Source organism: Grammomys surdaster, unplaced genomic scaffold, assembly GCF_004785775.1.
Source record: "Grammomys surdaster isolate TR1022 unplaced genomic scaffold, NIH_TR_1.0 126036, whole genome shotgun sequence".
Classification (NCBI taxonomy): domain Eukaryota; kingdom Metazoa; phylum Chordata; class Mammalia; order Rodentia; family Muridae; genus Grammomys; species Grammomys surdaster.
Window position 1 is genome coordinate 3,884,979 of NW_021620849.1, and position 17,153 is coordinate 3,902,131.

The window sequence follows — 17,153 nt, forward strand, 5'->3', positions numbered from 1 at the left end:
TGAATCGCTGCACCCTCCCCTGGCTTCTATGGTGGTCTGAATCGCTGGACCCCTCCCCTGGCTTCTATGGTGGTCTGAATCGCTGGACCCTCCCCTGACTTCTATGGTGGTCTGAATCGCTGGACCCTCCCCTGACTTCTATGGTGGTCTGAATCGCTGGACCCCTCCCCTGACTTCTATGGTGGTCTGAATCGCTGCACCCTCCCCTGGCTTCTGACTATCTTCAGCTTTGCTGTGGTTATAGTCGCACAGATCTCGGCAGGAACAGATGAATCAGATGTATGTTGGGCTCCAAGGCTCTCAACCAGCCCCAGCCAGCCAGGATAAGGCTCTGTGGATCGAAGGAAAATGCCAAAGATCTGTGTGGGATAACCGGGGGACTCCGAACATCTGAGCTCAAGTAGTGCAAACAAAGCACGTCTCATTTTTATTAAGCAAGCAGATGTGAGGTGCCGTTTACAGTTAGCTTAAGCAAATGCAAGTGCATCAATGGACTATGCGTGATGCTATGTCTTATCATCCTTGGTCATATGAAAAGAGCCAAGAATCTTTCTCCCAGGCCTTTGCCATTCCCACAGAGATAATATGGACATCCCAGGGCTTCCCCCCATGTCCCTGCTTTCAAGTGTATTCGCTCAGCAGAATTTATGCCATTCTTTTTAGAAGGAGCATTCTGCACTCTGCCTCATCCAGTAAGTTCACAGCTTTCTGAAACAGGCTCCTCCCTAGCGGCTAGCCTCAAAGGCCTTTTCTGTTCTCATGACACAGCTCAGTGCACCTGCAGCCCCCAGCAGAGCTACCCTGGACTCCATGGCAGGGGCTGGGCTGCCCAGCTGGATGAGTCCTTGACCTGTATGCTTTAGGCCTGACTGTCTGGCTATAAGTCTGAACAGCCACGCTTCCTCTGGTGCCATGCAGTAGACTCCTGGGACCCATAGGCCCCGGTGGCCACCATGTCCAATTCCTCACAGACTTGTGAAGGCCTCTCACTCTCAGATGGGTGGAGAAGGCTCCAGACAGTGTTCTGTACCATTTGTACGGTGTATGTTGGGTCTCCGTTGTCATTCCTGTGCCCTTCTCCCCTATGCCCTAATTTCAATCACATTAGCTCCAGTTCCTGTCGGGTATCCAGCCCACTCCTGTCCCCTCTCTCCCCAGAACATATGGCTCACTCTTGCCTCCCACTCTGGATTCAGTTTAAACAGCTATCAGAACACAGGCCTGCCTCCACCACCTTTCTCTCCACTGTGCCTTTCTCCCCTTGAGTTGTGTGTTTCGTGTAGTGTGTTGGTTTGGCTATCCTTATTTTCCTCCCTGCACTCTGAGCTCCTTAGGGTGAGAAATGCGTCTTTCTAGTTGTCTAGTACCATGCGGCTCTCAGCGATTGATTCCTTGTACAGGAACTGAAAGGAAATCTTATCTTTTTAAAGGCAGGGTCTCAGACCCATGCTGGGCTTGCATTCGCTATAAAGACAAGGATGATCTTGAATTCCCAATCCTCCTGCCTCCACCTCCCAAGTGCTAAAATTATAGATGTGTACCACCATGACTGGATTGTTTGCCTTCATTGTTGTTTTTATTCCTTTGAGACGGGGTCTCTCATTGACTCTGGAGTTAGGCTAGCAGCCAGTAAGACCAAGTGCTCCTTTGCTTCTACCTGCTGTACACGGGGGTTACAGGTGAGGATTCACACCCAGCTTTTTCCATGGGCTTGGGACCCTAACTCACACTCACATTTGCACAGCAAGCTCTCTTACCCACTCTGCCACTTCCCAGCCCTTAATTGGATTTTTTTTAAAAAGGTAACATGGTTTCATGATCAATAAGCAACCTAAATAAGATTGCTATGTGTTACAAATTGTGACCTTGTCCCTATACTGCATATGCAGTGGAGACTCTTCAGACTCACTCAGTTACCCCCGAGGCTTCTGGTGTCTCTGCCTGGATTAGCTCCACTGTGTAGGAGTCCACAGGATTCAGGTTCCCGGACTCCCAGCAGATCAGTGCAGCCTCTTCACAGCTTCTGATTGCCTCGGTTTTTATAGAGGGGGGAGAAGGGGCTACGCACAGGAGAAAGGAGGTTCATTAGGTACAGTTCCAGCCATTTTGTTCCGAGCCATGGACAAACACCACAGCAATATAACGCCTGGGAACCCCTTTCAGACATTCCCAGGGTTGAAGATGCTCACTAGACCTGTGATGGTTGGAATAATAACTATCCATCATCACCTAGGGCGGTTGAGTGCTTGGCTCCCAGTGGGTAGATCTGTTTGGAGAGTTTTAGGAAGTGTAGCCTCGTTGGAGGACGTATGTCACTCTAGGTGGACTTGAGAATGTAAAGATTCACACCATTTCAAGTTCCCTCCCTTTGCAGTTCAAGATGAGAGCCTTCGGTTCCCTCCTCCTACCGATATACCGCTGTCATGTCTCTCCAGGACTCTCATCTCCTCAGAACTGTAATCTCAAATAAACCCTTCCTTCTTTAAGTTGCCTTAGACATGGTGTCTTAATACAGCAATAGACAAGTAACTTAATACAGACAAGTCCCAATGTCAATATATCTGCAGGTAGCAGGCCAACCATGAAAATAATGTCCCTGCCACACCAGGCATGTTGATCTAGTGCGTTAAGTGAAACAGAGCCAGGAGGAAACCACACAAGGTTTCTATCCTTCAGAGGAAACAGGAAACCCAGTTATATCTAGAATCCTGCAACACCCGTGTCCCCTTGAATGAAAATGAATAACCCAGTTAGTACCTGTCATATACACTGCATGCTCACTGGAGGGGCTGGGGCCGGTCCTGTTCTGAGCTATGACCCAAAACTCATACTGGGTATTTGGCTCAAGATTTGTCACTGAGCAATATGTTTCTTTGACCGTCATGGTGAACTCTGGAAGAAAAAGAAAAAAGTTAAGAATTCAAACCTTGCCAGGCGGTGGTGGCGCACGCCTATAATCCCAGCACTTGGGAGGCAGAAGCAGGCGGATTTCTGAGTTCGAGGCCAGCCTGGTCTACAGAGTGAGTTTCAGGACAGAGCTACACAGAGAAACCCTGTCTCGAAAAACCAAAAAAAAAAAAAAAAAAAAAAAAGAATTCAAACCTTAAAAGGCCACTGGACTTCTGTGTCCCATTGTAAAAGAGTAGCCTGGGCTGCAGACCCCTCCCTCCCCTGAAGGCACACCGTGCAACCCCGCTGCTGTGTGTGCTGAGAGGCTCTGGCTGCCTAGACCTTGAAGTGGGGTTTACCTTGGTGACCAGCTTAGAAGTGGTTCTGTGACAAATATAACACAAGAAGAGGCTTGGGACACAGTGAGGGACTTGCTCTCCACCTCCCCTCAACACCCCACCCCCAAGCATGCGCACATGCACGCGCACGCACGTAAGTACGCACGCGCGCTCAGAACGCTGTTGGGAATGCTTTTGCTACATATGAATAATCCTTAGGACACCATCTGGAGAATTAAAAAAAGTCCCTACCCAACTCTGCACGAGCTCCCCAGTTAAGTCCAGAAGAGAAAATAGTAGCTATTTTTACCTGATAAGAAGCAACTTAAGGAAGGAAGGGTTTATTTCCATCGGGGCAGGGAAGGCAAGATGGCAGCTACATGAGACCACTGCTCACACTGTATCCACGCTCAGGATACAGAGCTGAGTTCTGTGCTGGGCTTGCGTTCTCTTTAAGTCAGTCTAGGACCCCTTCCCATAGGATGGTGTTGTTCACATCCAGGGTGGCACTTGCCCTCTCTGTTAAATCTGGAAACACCTTCGTAGACACAGCCAGAAATGTGTTGCTATGGTGGTGATTTTAAATCCCACAAATTGACAATGGAGATTAACAATCATCATGAATATGGCCGCCTTGGTCCGTCGGGCTGCACTCAGGGGGTCTTGGAGAATTGTCTAACTAACCCATAAAATGATAAAATAATAAATGTATTATTTTAAGCCGCTACATTGGGAGTAGAGAGTATTGTTAAAGAGCAATACTTGTAGTTTTGATAGACGGCCACGTTATCAAACCACACTCCAAATGTTTATGTGTGCACCCACAGATCTGTGTGGCTCCCAACTCTGGTGAGAGAAATTTCTTTTTACAGAGGGTAGTGGTTAATACAGAGATTCATAACTGGTCAAAGTGCCAGTTACAAATATATAGATAATTTTGAGTATTTAGCTGTTGGTGGGTCATCTTTTATCAAAGTCCGATAATCTAAGGCTCAGGGAAGTTCAAAGAAGAGGGCTCAGAAAGAATCAAGGGGCCAAATAGGGATGGGAGCCTGTGAAATCTGACTTACTTCTAGACATGGTGTGGCTACTGCACACATCAACTGACAGCAGCTGTGGTCACCTGCCCAGAGCTAGCCAATCAAATATCCAGTGTGGATGGGGGAGGGGCCCTGGAAGCCCTACCCCTAGTGGAGGTAGTTGCTGGCTTCTGAAGGAAGGGGGTGTGGTGGACAGATATGATCGACATACATTGTATAAATGTATGAAAGTTTCAAATAATTAAAATGATTAAAAACTATTAAAGATAATATTAAAAATAATTTAAAAAATCTCCTCCTTCCTGCTCCTAGGCAAAGATGCTGTAACCTCCCTTAACTTAGAACAGTGAGCAGTGCCCTGATAGCCTGGCTCTGCCACAATTCTCTGTGACCCATAGACAGCTCAATTCTCTCTGAGCCTCCAGCTTCCTCATCTGTCAAATGGAGATTGGCAAGCCCAGAAATCTCACTCTGACCTGACTCACACTGGAAAGACTTATCAGCAGGACCAGAGCCTGATTGTGTGGTTTGTGGGGTTTTCGGAGCAGTTTTTCTGCAGTCTGATCTCGCCTTGTTACCGTTTAAGTATGTGTCCTCAATAGCTCTGTGTTGGAAAGCTTTAGGAGGCGGGCCCTCGTGGGAGGAAGTTAAATCACTGAGAAAGGGATAGTGGTACCCAGCCCCTCCTTGTTTCTCTTGGCTCTGTGAATGCTAACAGGTAAGCAGCTTTTCTGCCACACTCTGCTATGATAACACTGTGTCATTAAAGACAGAAACCACAGGCTGACACTGAAGTCTCCTCCTTAAAAGTTGGTTTATGGTAACAGTGCACACCTTTAATTCAAGCACTAGGGAGGCAGAGATAAGTGGATCTCTCTGGGTTCGAGGCCAGCCTGGTCTACAGAGTGAGTTCCAGGACAGCCAGGGCTACACAGAGAAACCCTGTCAAAAAAAAAAAAACAAAAAAACAAAAAAACAAAAAAACAAGAAAAATTTATTTATCTCTGATTTTTGTTATAGTAACAGAAACTTGGCTATGATGATTAATCCTAATTTTTCAGCTTGATAAGATTTAGAATCACTGAAGAGACAAGCCTCTGGGAGTGTCTTTGAAGGCATTTCCAAAGAGGTTTAGCTGAAGAGGATGACCCGCCCTGAGTGTGGGTGCCACCATCCAGTGGGCTGAGATCCCAGACTGAATATACAAGCAGAAAGTGAGGGACACCAGCTCTCATCTCTGCCTCTTGACTGTGGATTCAGTGTGACCAGCTGCCTCCTGCCCCTGCTACCATGCCCTCCCTGCAATAGTGGACTGTATCCTCAAACTGTGAGCCAAAATAAACCCTCCCTTCCTAAAGTTGTTTCTCAGCCGACATTTGTTCACAGCAACAAGAGAAATAGCTAACAGATGGTTAATACAAACACAGTGCTCACAGTAGAAGGTCTGGTGGGTTATTGGCAGCCCAGCCCTAGCTAACACAAACCATTTTCCTGGTGGGGGTGGTGCAGAGCTGCTACCAGAGAGCAAGGGGCCATTTCCCAAAGGATTCTATTCTGTTGCAGCAGTTCTTTCAGGCCCTAGGCCTTACCTGCTTGGTCTTTGTCAGTTGAGCTGTCCTGCACTGGCCTATAGGACAGCTGATAGCTCTCCACGGTGTCATCAGAGTATAAGCTCCAGCACACACGGACTGAGGAGCCAGTGGCTGAGTTGGGTGCCTGAGGATTTATCACTGGAGCAGAGGGAGCTACAAGAGGAAAAGAGAGAGAACAGCACTGAGGAGCTGTATGTGCAGAAGAGGGATGAGAGAGGCCATTTCTTGTTTCATTGTATGATTTTGTATGTGTGTCCTGTCTGCATGTGTGTCTGTGTACCGTGTGCATGCCTGGTGCCCAGAGAGGATAGATAGGAGGTATTTATAACTGATATTTAAAACACTAAAGAACCTCCAAAACTCAGTGGCAAACAAAGCAGACAAGCCCCTAAATAATGTCACTTTAAAATGAGCAAAGGACTTGAACAGGGCTTAGTTGAAAGAAGACACACAAATCTGCCACCAAGGGGATGAAGACATGCTTGACATCACTCAACATGAAGAAAATGCAGATTAAAACCATAACTCGAGCGCCATGTGTGCTGGTGCATGCCCGTGACCCAGGAGCTGGGATGCTGAGGAAAAAGGATCACAAGTGTGAGGTGAGTTGGAGCCACAGGATGAGTTCTGAGGTATCCTGGGTACAGAGTTAGACCTGTCTCAACAAAACTAAAAATAGCACATGAACAAAACTCAAAAAGCTATAGTGAGCTATCTTCTCCCACCTGCTAGAACAACCATGTTCAGAAAGCAAAGGACCTGGAGAACAGGAAGCCGTGTGTACTGCCAGGGAAATGTACCTTTGTACAACCATTGTGGAAAATAGCAAGGCGAACCACCAAAAAATTAATAAGGAACTGGTGGTCCCTGTGACGTCACACCCAGGAGGCCAGGGTGCAAGGGCATCTGGGCAGCACAGTGAAACCTCAGGTTAAAAAACAGAGGGTCTGGGAATGTAGCTCAGAGATACGGTACTTACATAGCATGTGTAAGCTACTGGGTTCAGTCCCCAGCACTGCAGGAGTGAGGGAAAAAAGACAGTGTCAAATGGGTCAGTAATCCTATATTTAGGTATATATCCAAAAGAATTAAAATTAGAATTCTAGATATTTTGCACAGTTATTTCATGGTAGCCTTATTCACATTGGCCAAGATAAGAGAACAACCTAATGTCCATCAACAGATCAACGGAGAAAGAAAGTGTTTGTATGACACACTACTCAATGGAACACTACTGAGCCTTAGAAGAGAAAAGAAACCTGAGCTGGGAGACGGCTCAGTAAACTGCTTGCCAGGTCAGCCTGAGGACCTGAGTTTGGATCCCCAGCACCCACATAAAAAGCCAGGCATTTATGTATGCCCTTGAGATAGGAGGATTCCTGCAGCTTACTGTCGGGATAGTCTTGACAACCCAGGAGAGACGGCGAGAGACCCTTTTCAAACCATGAGTGCAGAGCAATTGAGGAAGATGGTTGATGCCACTCTCCAGTCTGCATTCGTGCGCACAGGATTGCATGTGAATGCATGTGTACCCCAACACAGAGAGGGAGAGGGAAGGAGGGAGGGAGGGAGGGAGGGGGGGAAAGAGAGAGAGAGAGAGAGAGAGAGAGAGAGAGAGAGAGAGAGAGAGAAAGAGCATCTGATCTATCCCTTACCATACGTGCAGTGCCGGATACCATGGACACCATACTGTTAACTCCAGGTGCTGTGCTTGTCCAGCACATCTCTGGGACTTATTCCAGTGCAGAACTAAGTCCTACTCACTGAGCGGTCTCATTTCCTCTCCTCAGTCCTGGCCTGCCACCCACCTGTTTTCTAATTCTGTGAGTTTGACTACTTCAGGCCCGCAGGGAAGGAGACTCCTGCAGTGTTTATCTTTCTGTGAATGGTTTATGTCACTCACTATACTGTCCATTCAGGTCCTTTCATGTTGTCACAGATGGTTCCCCCCACGCCATCTGAGCTGCTGTGAAGCTACACGGGTCAGAGTCAAACCTGGAATGGTGTTGATGGAATCCATCAGTTGCTCCACATCCGAGAAGTCCAAGGTCTGGTCTTCAAACTCAGGCTGTGCAGACAGTTCCACATCTGTTTTGGTTTTCAGGAATTTCCCCAGTCTGTTGGTATAAAAAGACAGGCCCAGGGGTTAGGGAGTTCGATCAGCAGTTAGGAGCACTGGATGCTCTTCCAGAGGTCTTAGGTTCAATTCCCAGCACCCACATGGCAGCTCACAACCCTCTGTAACTCCAACTCCAGGGGATATGACACCCTCTTCTGGCCTCAGGTACACACATGGTGCACAGACATACATGCAGGCAAAAATACTCATACATGTTTTTTTGTTTTTGGTTTTCTTTTCCGAGACAGGGTTTCTCTGTGTAGCCCTGGCTGTCGTGGAACTCACTCTGTAGACCAGGCTGGCCTCGAACTCAGAAATCCGCCTGCCTTTGCCTCCTAAGTGCTGGGATTAAAGGCGTGCGCCACCACCGCCCGGCTCATACATGTTTTTTAAAAAAACACAGATTCACACAAAGATGGAGGAGCTTTCTCCTTAGGGTACATCTGTAGTGCTGGGTCACTAGGAGGGAATGAGAAAGCCTCTTTGCTAAACCTGCATTTCTTCACATGCTTCTAGATTCTAGATTCAATTTGATGGTGGGCCTGGAGATTACTGTATTAAAATTTTGTTGCTTTGACAAACCCCTGAGATAAGCAGCTGAAAGGGAGGCGATGTCTACTTCAGTAGACACTCATGGTTTCAGTCCACGATCGGGGCCTCTTTTGTTCTTGGGCCTGTTGTGGAAGCATGGTGTGTGTGTGTGGGGAGCACAAAATGGAGGAAAGCTTCTCATTTTGGGGGCAGCCAGGAAGCAGAGAGAGATGAGAAGAAAGGGTCCGGGGACAAGACATACCCTCCAAAGGATTCTCATTCATAAGATCAGAGCTCTCTACTCGCCCAGTCATCTTTCCAGATTCTCACTTTTGAACATAGTTGCTTTGAGAACAAAGCCTCCAACCCATGAACCTTTTAGGGAATACTTCCTATCCAAAGCCTCTATCCTTGTCTAAGCCTTCCCAGGGGAAGAGGAAGGGTTGAGCGCCTAAGGATGGGTGGAGTCCCTGGGTCAGCAGGAGGCAGACCGGTGCCTCCTCCACTCCCACATCATTCTTCTGGGCGTTCTTGGGGCTTCTACTCTGAAGACGCGACGTACGCGACGTACGTAAGCAACGTACGTACGCGACGTGACGTACATTGTCACGTGCCCTCCCCCACGGTGCTGATCCGGAGGCTCTAGATCAGCGATTCTCAGTCTTCCAAGTGCTGTGACCCTTTAGTACCGTTCTGCGTGCAGTGGTGATCCACGACTATAAAATTATTTTCATTGCTATTTCAGTACTGTAATTTTGCTACTGAGCGGTGTCTCGGTTCCTAAGACCATCGGAAATGCGTGTTTTCTGGTGGTTGTCACTCACAGGGTGAGAATAACTGCTTTAGATGTAACTGTTCCCTGGCAATCACAAGGCTTCTAGGTAGCAAAGGCTGATTTGAAATCCAGGCCCATTTTTTGCCAAAATGTATGTACTTAGGCCCTTGCCGTGTTAAGTCCCCCTTGTACCTTTACAGACCCTGTCTTACTAAGTTCCCACAGAACCACCTGTTTGTTAAGCAGGGAAGGTGGGGCCTCGGACTTGGAATCACTATGGTAGCAGGATTTATGCTCTGCCATATCCGACTTTAAAACGTACATGCTTTCTGCCTCAACATAACCAAGGGCTAAGGAGAGCCGGGGACATGTTCCAGTCCTCAGTCTCCCAGTAAAACAAAGTTCTTGTGTGTGAGAGAGGGACCTGAGCACAGCCTTGCTGGATGGGCCTCACCAGCCATGTTCCCTTCCGTCCCAGAGATTCTGAGTCAATGCTAAAGGCCTACTGACCCCACACTGCAGTTCCAAAGCCAGCACTGTTTTATTTATGGGGTCACAGAAGCTGAAAAGGGAAGCAATAACCCAGTCAGACCGAGTCTAGAGGCGAAAAGAATGGAAAAAAGAAACTAGGTCAGGACAAAAATATTACCTGTCAGTCATAGCCACTGCATCCTGAAAAGGGAGAGAAAATAGTACAGCGATTTAGGAAATACTTTTCCCAAAAATACAATATAGTGTAGTAATAATAATATAATAAAAATAATATATAATAATATAATTTTTAATTGGAAATTAGGGAAAGAGGGAAATCACCCTAACAAAACTACCACACCTATGCATTTCCTTCCATTCTCCCGCGCATCCCATGTCACAAAGGGTCCTTTGGACCACTGACTAATAGTTTCTCTGCTGTAGGACACTGTGGCCATCTGCACGTTTTCATCATAAGTAATGTGTTGTTTCCTACGTTCTGGCTGTGAGATACAATGGCACCCTGGGACCACTGGCTCAAGAGGTTGAGCACTGGTGTTTCTGGAGGCACCTGCCTTTGCTCTCTGCCTTTCTTCATGAATCTCTTACCGTGATCATGGTGGGAAGGACCTTTGACTGGGATTTGAGGAGCAGCTGAGGGCTGGACCATGAGGGGTCACACTCAGCACCTAGGACAAATCTGAAGGGCCCAACCCTTTGTGAAGCCAACCACATCTACCCCATGGAATTATGGGACCTTGTGAGATCACTAACTGAGGTGGAAATTCCCATAACTCTGCTGTATGGGGTTTGGGCCAGATTTGTTATGACTTAAATATAATTAGGAAATGGATTTTGGGGCATTTGTATGAAGTTATAAAGCAAGATTTATAACTTCCACCCTTGGCCCTGGACAATTGAAAGTAGCTTATTAATCTGGACCAATTTCCCCCCCACTCCCCCGAGATCCAAGAGGCAGCTAGGAAACTCTCAGGACACCGTCCTTGCTCAACTCCATGATCAAGGGACAGTCAATGACCAAGGGTCTGAGGGACAAAGCTTGGAACTACCTGGGGACTGGTGGAGGGAAAGAACCAGTGGTGTCCCTGCCTGTGTGGCCACCGACAAAGTGATGTGGAGAGCTGAAGGGACAGCCTCCCACCATGAACCACAGATAGATGCTGATCACCACAGTCAACAGCTCTCTAGGTGAGAGGGTAGGCTAGCCCACCCGAGGCTAGACCTGGCATCTTATCTCATGGTTTCATGGCTTTCTTTCCTCAGCACGGACCTTTAAGAACTCAACCTTTTCCTCGTGACACATCTCCTCTATGGTTTCCATCAGCTCTCTGCAGGCATCAAGGTTCTCTCCACAGCTGACCAGTTGTCCATATAAGGCCTCCAGCTTCTCTTTCTTTTTCTCCCCCAGAGCTTGAATTTTTTCTTCATACTTTTGGGCAAGGGTTTCCAAAATCCCGTTGTAATGGCACTCGAAATTTTGTTCCTGTCTTCCAAAATTCTCCTGCAAGACAGTGGACCTCAACCATCATTCCAGTGGATGGGATAGGTTGGCCAGAGTCACCTGGGACATAAAACCCTGACCTATTCATCCCTTCACATTATTCTGTCTCTCGGGGGTACACTGCAGTGAATGCTGAGGAATGGAAACAGAGGAGACTTCTTCTTAGATCCCCAGGGATGATCATTAATTAATGATCATTAATTAATTAATTAACTAATTAATTAATGTATATGAACATGTATGCACACATACCTGTTTGTACATGTGGAAGCCAAAGGACAACCTCAGGTACCCTCCACAGGGTCTCTCCCTGGCATGGAGCATGCCAATTAAGGTAGGCTGGCTGGCCTGAAAGCCCCGGAGATCCTCCTGTCTCTGCCTCACAGCATTCTGGGTTTACAAGCCTGTGTCTCTACACCGAGCTTTTCTATGTGGGTTCTCAGGGATCAAAATCAAGCCCTCAGACTTCACCAGCTGAGATGTGTGCTCAGTCCCCCACCCCCACCCCAAATATTCTTACCAGAGAGCGTTCCTGTCTTTCCTGACAGCTGTTGCTATCCTCTCCCTATTTGAGCTAACTCCTATCACCATGGCAACCACCCTGGGAACTCATCAATGATTAATCAGCTTGTTGCTGGACGCTTTTGTCTTCAAGGCAGAAATGTTTGCCCTGAGAGATGTCCGTCTGGCGTTCCATCCTGCGAGCTCACACTTCATGATATCTGTCCTCACTAACTGTTGCATGGATTATGTAAACACCAGAAGTATATGAACTTGGTTCACGCTGGTGAGGACAGATATGAGAATTGAGAGACAAGGAGGGGTTGTGACAAAGGGCACTGCCTGATAGATGAGGAAATGCAGGAAGAAGGATGTAGATACAGGATCTGGAACGTGTGGTACTTATGTATTGATTTGTTGTTTTCTTGACCTAGCATCTTATTAGGTGACCCTATATGGCCTGGTACCTGCTATACAGGCTAGGCTGGCCTGGAATTCACACAATACCTGGCCTTAGCTTTTCTAGTGCTGGGATTACAGGCATGCACCACCTGGTCGATGGCCTATTGTATTTAAACTGGGAGCACAGAGGCTGGGAAATATTAAATGGAGGAGAGGGATGTCCAGCCTCCGTTTTTCATACTGGAAGCCCACAGAGGCTCAGTGGGTTTTGCCCATTGCCACTTTCATCCAATGAGGCTTTTAGTAGTCGTGCTGACGTTGTTACTAAGCATAACACCCAATAGTGAGAAGGTAAAACAATAGACAAGTCCTCAGAAAGGATAACAGGATGTTCCCAGCGTCCTCCCTGGGGATGAAGTGACTTAGATCTGAGAATAGGATAAGAGAATAAAGCATGAAGAATTTAAAAATTTTTAGTTTTGCTTGCGTGTATGTCTGTCCACCACATGGGTGCAGTGCCCATAGAAGCCAGAAGGGGGCATTGGATGTCCAGAACTAGAATTACAGGCTTTGTGACTCAGGAATCAAACCCAGGTCCTTTGGAAAAGTGATACTCTTAACTCTGAACAGGCCCTCTAGTCTGAGCATGGGAGTTTGTCCTGCTGCCTCACTCTTATGCCCTCTCCTTCCATCTTGTGCTTGGAAATAGAAGGGCTTCCACCAGAATATTAGAACCCCGCCCCCCACTCTCTTTCTCTCTGGCTGAGGGTGGAGGATGTGTGTGTGTTAGTGTTTAACTAAAGCTGGTCAGGACAGAGGATTTGCTCTTGTTCTGTGGAGCTCTAGGGGACCATATGACCAATGGGCAGCTAAGAACAGCTTTCAGTTCAGTGAGCTTGGTCTATGGATGAAGAATCCACATTTGTCTCAAGTCAGGATAGGACGGGAGACGGCATTAAAGGATGAGAGGTCCCTTTTGAGGCGATGCAGACACAGAGAATAGCTTAGCAACCTTGGACTCCACTTCTCTTGGGCTCTGTACATCCCCTTCTCTGAACAGTGCGCCTAGCAACCTGTTAGCAACCTAGGACCCCTATTTGCACAGAACTGCATGTATGCATACTTTAAACAACAGAAACCCTTATTCTTCTTAGCCACCCCTGGTAACACCCTGTTTCCACTCAAACATATCCTAGAACACAATCCAGGACTATGAGATAGCGGCTGATGTGCCCTAGATTGGATTCAGGTACAAGCATAGTATGTCAAACTCTCTTCAAAGTGAACTTTTAGAGAGAAGACCGAACATTTTATTTACCATCTTACGCTCACACATAATTGGCTATACATCATGATTAAAATCAGATGCATCCTGGAAAGGGACATAGGCAGTGAGTAAGGGTTCATGTAATCAAAGCCTGTCAGTCAAAATAGCAAATTTCCCAAATTATAACCCCAATGTCCAAACGCCTCTTTTTCAACCTCATAAAGGGACCCTCAAACAATAAAGGGAACCCCAAACAATGATCAGGGCCTTTGAGTACTCTCATTCCTGTGTCTTTTTTTTTTTTTTTTTTTTTTTAGGTTTTATCAAGACAGGGTTTCTCTGTATAGTCCTGGCTGTCTTGGAACTCACTCTGTAGAACAGGCTGGCCTCGAACTCAGAAATCTGCCTGCTTCTGCCTCCCAAGTGCTGGCGTGCGCCACCACTGCCTGGCAAAGTGGCTAAGTTAAAAGAGACAGTACAGATATTTATTTGTATAACCCAAGCACAGTTAGAAGTGTGTCTGTGTTGGAGGTATGATAACCAGCCAGAGTGGAGATCTAAAACGTGAACATCTAAAACCTGTTTGACACATAACTGCTGTCGAGTGTGTTGACAAGAGGGAACCTGCATACACCACCGCTGCGGATGTAAACTAGTTCTGACACCATGGAAATCAGTACAGTTTCCTAAAAAACTGAAAATACACTTCCCGTTTGGCCCAGGCCAGCCTGCCACAGATAGTGAACGTCTATGTTGTCGCTTTTCATAAAAGCTAAGTTATGGAACTAAGCAAGGTGTCCATCAACAGAGGGATGGGTAAAGAAAATGTATATATACACAATGGAACTGAGTTTGCAGGAAAATGAATGCTGTTAGAGATAATGTAGTTACATTAATCTACTCTCAGAAGACTAATCTATATTCTCTCTCATTTGTTGTTCCTAAATCTCACATAGATTCATAAAGTTATGTGTGTACATAGGTCATGAAACTATCTAGGGAACAGAGAGTACTAAGGGGAGAGGAACAGGGAAGATAAAAGAGGGAAGTGGATTTGGGGGGATATGCTCAACACACATTATACACATGTGTGAAAATGTCCTTACACTGCATAAAACCATGTACATTGAATATACACAATAAACATTATCAAAGAGGGAAAACTTTGATATGATAGGTACCCCACACACCTACAGTTAAAAATTCCAGACAGCAAGGCAACAATAGGCCTGGTTGTATAGCAGGACATCAGAGAGCACCCAAAGGAGTCTCAGAGTGAGCCCAAAAGCAGGAAAAGCAAAGGATGAAACCAACCAAGCAAACAAATAAAAAAAATCCACCAAGGACTGGGGCTTGGGGACGTGACTCAGTTGGTAAAGTGGCTGTCACGAAAGCATGGACACCTGAATTAGGATATCCAACACCTGTATAAAAACCCAGGTGCAGCAGTGAGTGTTTGTTGTTCCAACACTGAGGGCAGCTGAGACAGGGGGATCTCCAGGTCTTTCTGGCCAGCTAGACTAGCAAAGCGTGAGAGCTCTAATTTCAGTAATAGACCCAGTCTCAAAAAATGGGGTACAGAGTAGCTGAGGAAGAAACCCAAACTTGGTCTCTGGTCTTCACAAGCAAGTACATATGCATGTGTACTTGCAAACATAGTTGCACACAAACACACAAATACCCACACCACACCAACTCCAAGGATGGAAGAAAACTGTTCACCATCTGGATGGTGCTAGCATAGAGTCACCACCATTAGACCAAAACAACAACAATAACAATAACAAATTAAAACCCCATGCAATTGGTACTTTGATTGGAAAGTTTCTGTTTTACTTATTTGTGCAATAAACATTTATAAATCTGGGTAGTATTTGGCACACACCTTTAATCCCAGCATGTGGAAGGCAGAGGCAGGTGGATCTCCAAATTTGAGGCCAGTCTGGAATACAGAGCAAATTCTAGGACAGCCAGAGATACACAGAGAGACCCTGTTTCAAAAAACCAAACCAACCAACTAACCAAACAACAACAAAATCATATATAATACACTTGGTTTGAAACATCCCATATAGTAGGCCTGGTGACACACACTCACACACACACACACACACACACACATACACACGCACACCAGCCTCTCCCACCTAGAGGACATAGCAGGGGATGAAGGCAAGTGACAGTCACCTCTGTGGTTGCCCAGGTGCATGAAGGTCTATGGACAGCTGAGGGCAGGGGGCAGGCTCTCACATTCCAAGAAATGGCTTCTGTAGCTCACTAGGAGCAGCTGCTTGATGTGGCCACAGATGGAAGAGACATGTGGTGAAAGCACCACACATGGTCTTACCTCCACAGTAATGAATACTTCTTCCAGGTGGCTAGCAAAATTTTCCATGTCAATAATCTGCTGTTCCAATTTGCACATATTTTTGTGAATTTCATCCTGTGGAAGAGAGCAGAAGAAATAAAGTATTGATGATAAGCTTATTCTATCTTTTTTAAATTAAAAAATATGTGTACAGATGTTTGCCTGCATGTATATCTGTACACCATGTGTGTTCTTGGTGACCACAGGGCCTAGAAGAGGGCATCAGGACCCCTGGGACTGCTGTTACAGACGATTGTGAATCACCATGTGGGTGCTGGGAATTGAACCCAAGACCTCTGCAAAGCAGCCAGTGCTCTTAACTGCCAAATCATTTCTCCAGGGTCACATTCCATCTTGGTAGAGACATGTAGGATTTATTCCCTGCCCTCCTCCCTGAGACACACATACACTCTCCAGACAAAGATGGAAGGAGATCGGTTACCTTGGCATGTTCCAGAGCTTTGTTGATTGGGATTACTTCATGTTCCTTGTGCATATCAGAATCCTTTTCAATAGTTCTGACTGGAGTTTTACAAGTGACACAGAAGACATCAGCAGGCTCTTCTTCATCTTCCTCCTCTGGGATGACATAGCATTCATACTCCTCACTGGCACGGCCATGCGTGTACCTGTAGGCTTCTCGGAGGTCTTGGCACTGGTCAGGAGGGCCCTGCCCTCCATAGCCCAGGTCTGCGGCCTCAGCTGCCTCATTGCCAAGTCCCCAGTCTCTCTGCTCCCTGCCTGGGTCCCTCCTCCTCATCCCATAAGAAGGATACCCCAGAGTCCCCTGTCTGTGTTCATCCACAAATTCACCCCCTAACTCATGGTCATCTTGGAGCCCATATAAATGGACAAGCTCATCTGCTTCCTTCTGAAGATTCTTACTATCCCCTGCCCCTCTTGGCTCACTGGTCAGTTCAGCTGGGGTTACTTCTCTCCTGATTCTGCTGCTTTCTCCTGGGAAGAGCTGCAGTCTATCTTCAGAGTCATACAGGTCCATGTGATAAAAGCGGAAGTCTTTGGGGGCTGTCGACCTGCCCAGCCGGGGTTCCTCCCCTGCCTCCTCCTCCATTGAGACACAGAACAGCCTTTCTCAGTCAGTCCGTGGATATTCTAGGACACAGAAGAGGTGAACATCAGTTCCCAAGAAGTGAATTGCAGTGGCCGAGCATGGGATTACATAGGTTCAGATCTTATCCAAGAACATCATGGCAGACAAATTCACTGAGTTGTCCCAGCCAGAACTGACTCACAATTGCTCAACAAAACCCCACGAGACGCTGGTGACCTAGGGCTGGCTGGGGAGCAGGGGGAGTTGGAGACACTGCTTCAGAAAGG

At 46.8% G+C, this 17,153-nt stretch overlaps 1 protein-coding gene across 3 annotated transcripts in view; it reads right to left on the reverse strand.

The window, feature by feature from the left end:
* Fsd2 (fibronectin type III and SPRY domain containing 2) overlaps nt 1-16,887 on the reverse strand; it is a 28,819-nt gene extending 11,932 nt beyond the window's left edge. Inside the window, exons 1-9 of one of the 3 annotated variants that reach the window (XM_028754887.1) lie at nt 16,725-16,887; nt 16,258-16,646; nt 15,795-15,890; nt 11,047-11,277; nt 9,934-9,956; nt 7,855-7,976; nt 5,857-6,012; nt 2,758-2,892; nt 1,910-2,060 (exon numbers count right to left, since the gene is read on the reverse strand). In XM_028754887.1, coding sequence (XP_028610720.1) covers nt 1,910-2,060; nt 2,758-2,892; nt 5,857-6,012; nt 7,855-7,976; nt 9,934-9,956; nt 11,047-11,277; nt 15,795-15,890; nt 16,258-16,646; nt 16,725-16,887 — 1,466 coding nt within the window. Of the gene's footprint in view, nt 1-1,909; nt 2,061-2,757; nt 2,893-5,856; nt 6,013-7,854; nt 7,977-9,933; nt 9,957-11,046; nt 11,278-15,794; nt 15,891-16,257 lie in introns of all 3 variants that reach the window. The other 2 variants (XM_028754886.1, XM_028754888.1) reach the window with 2 other exon arrangements.
* Between the last annotated feature and the right edge of the window lie 266 nt (nt 16,888-17,153).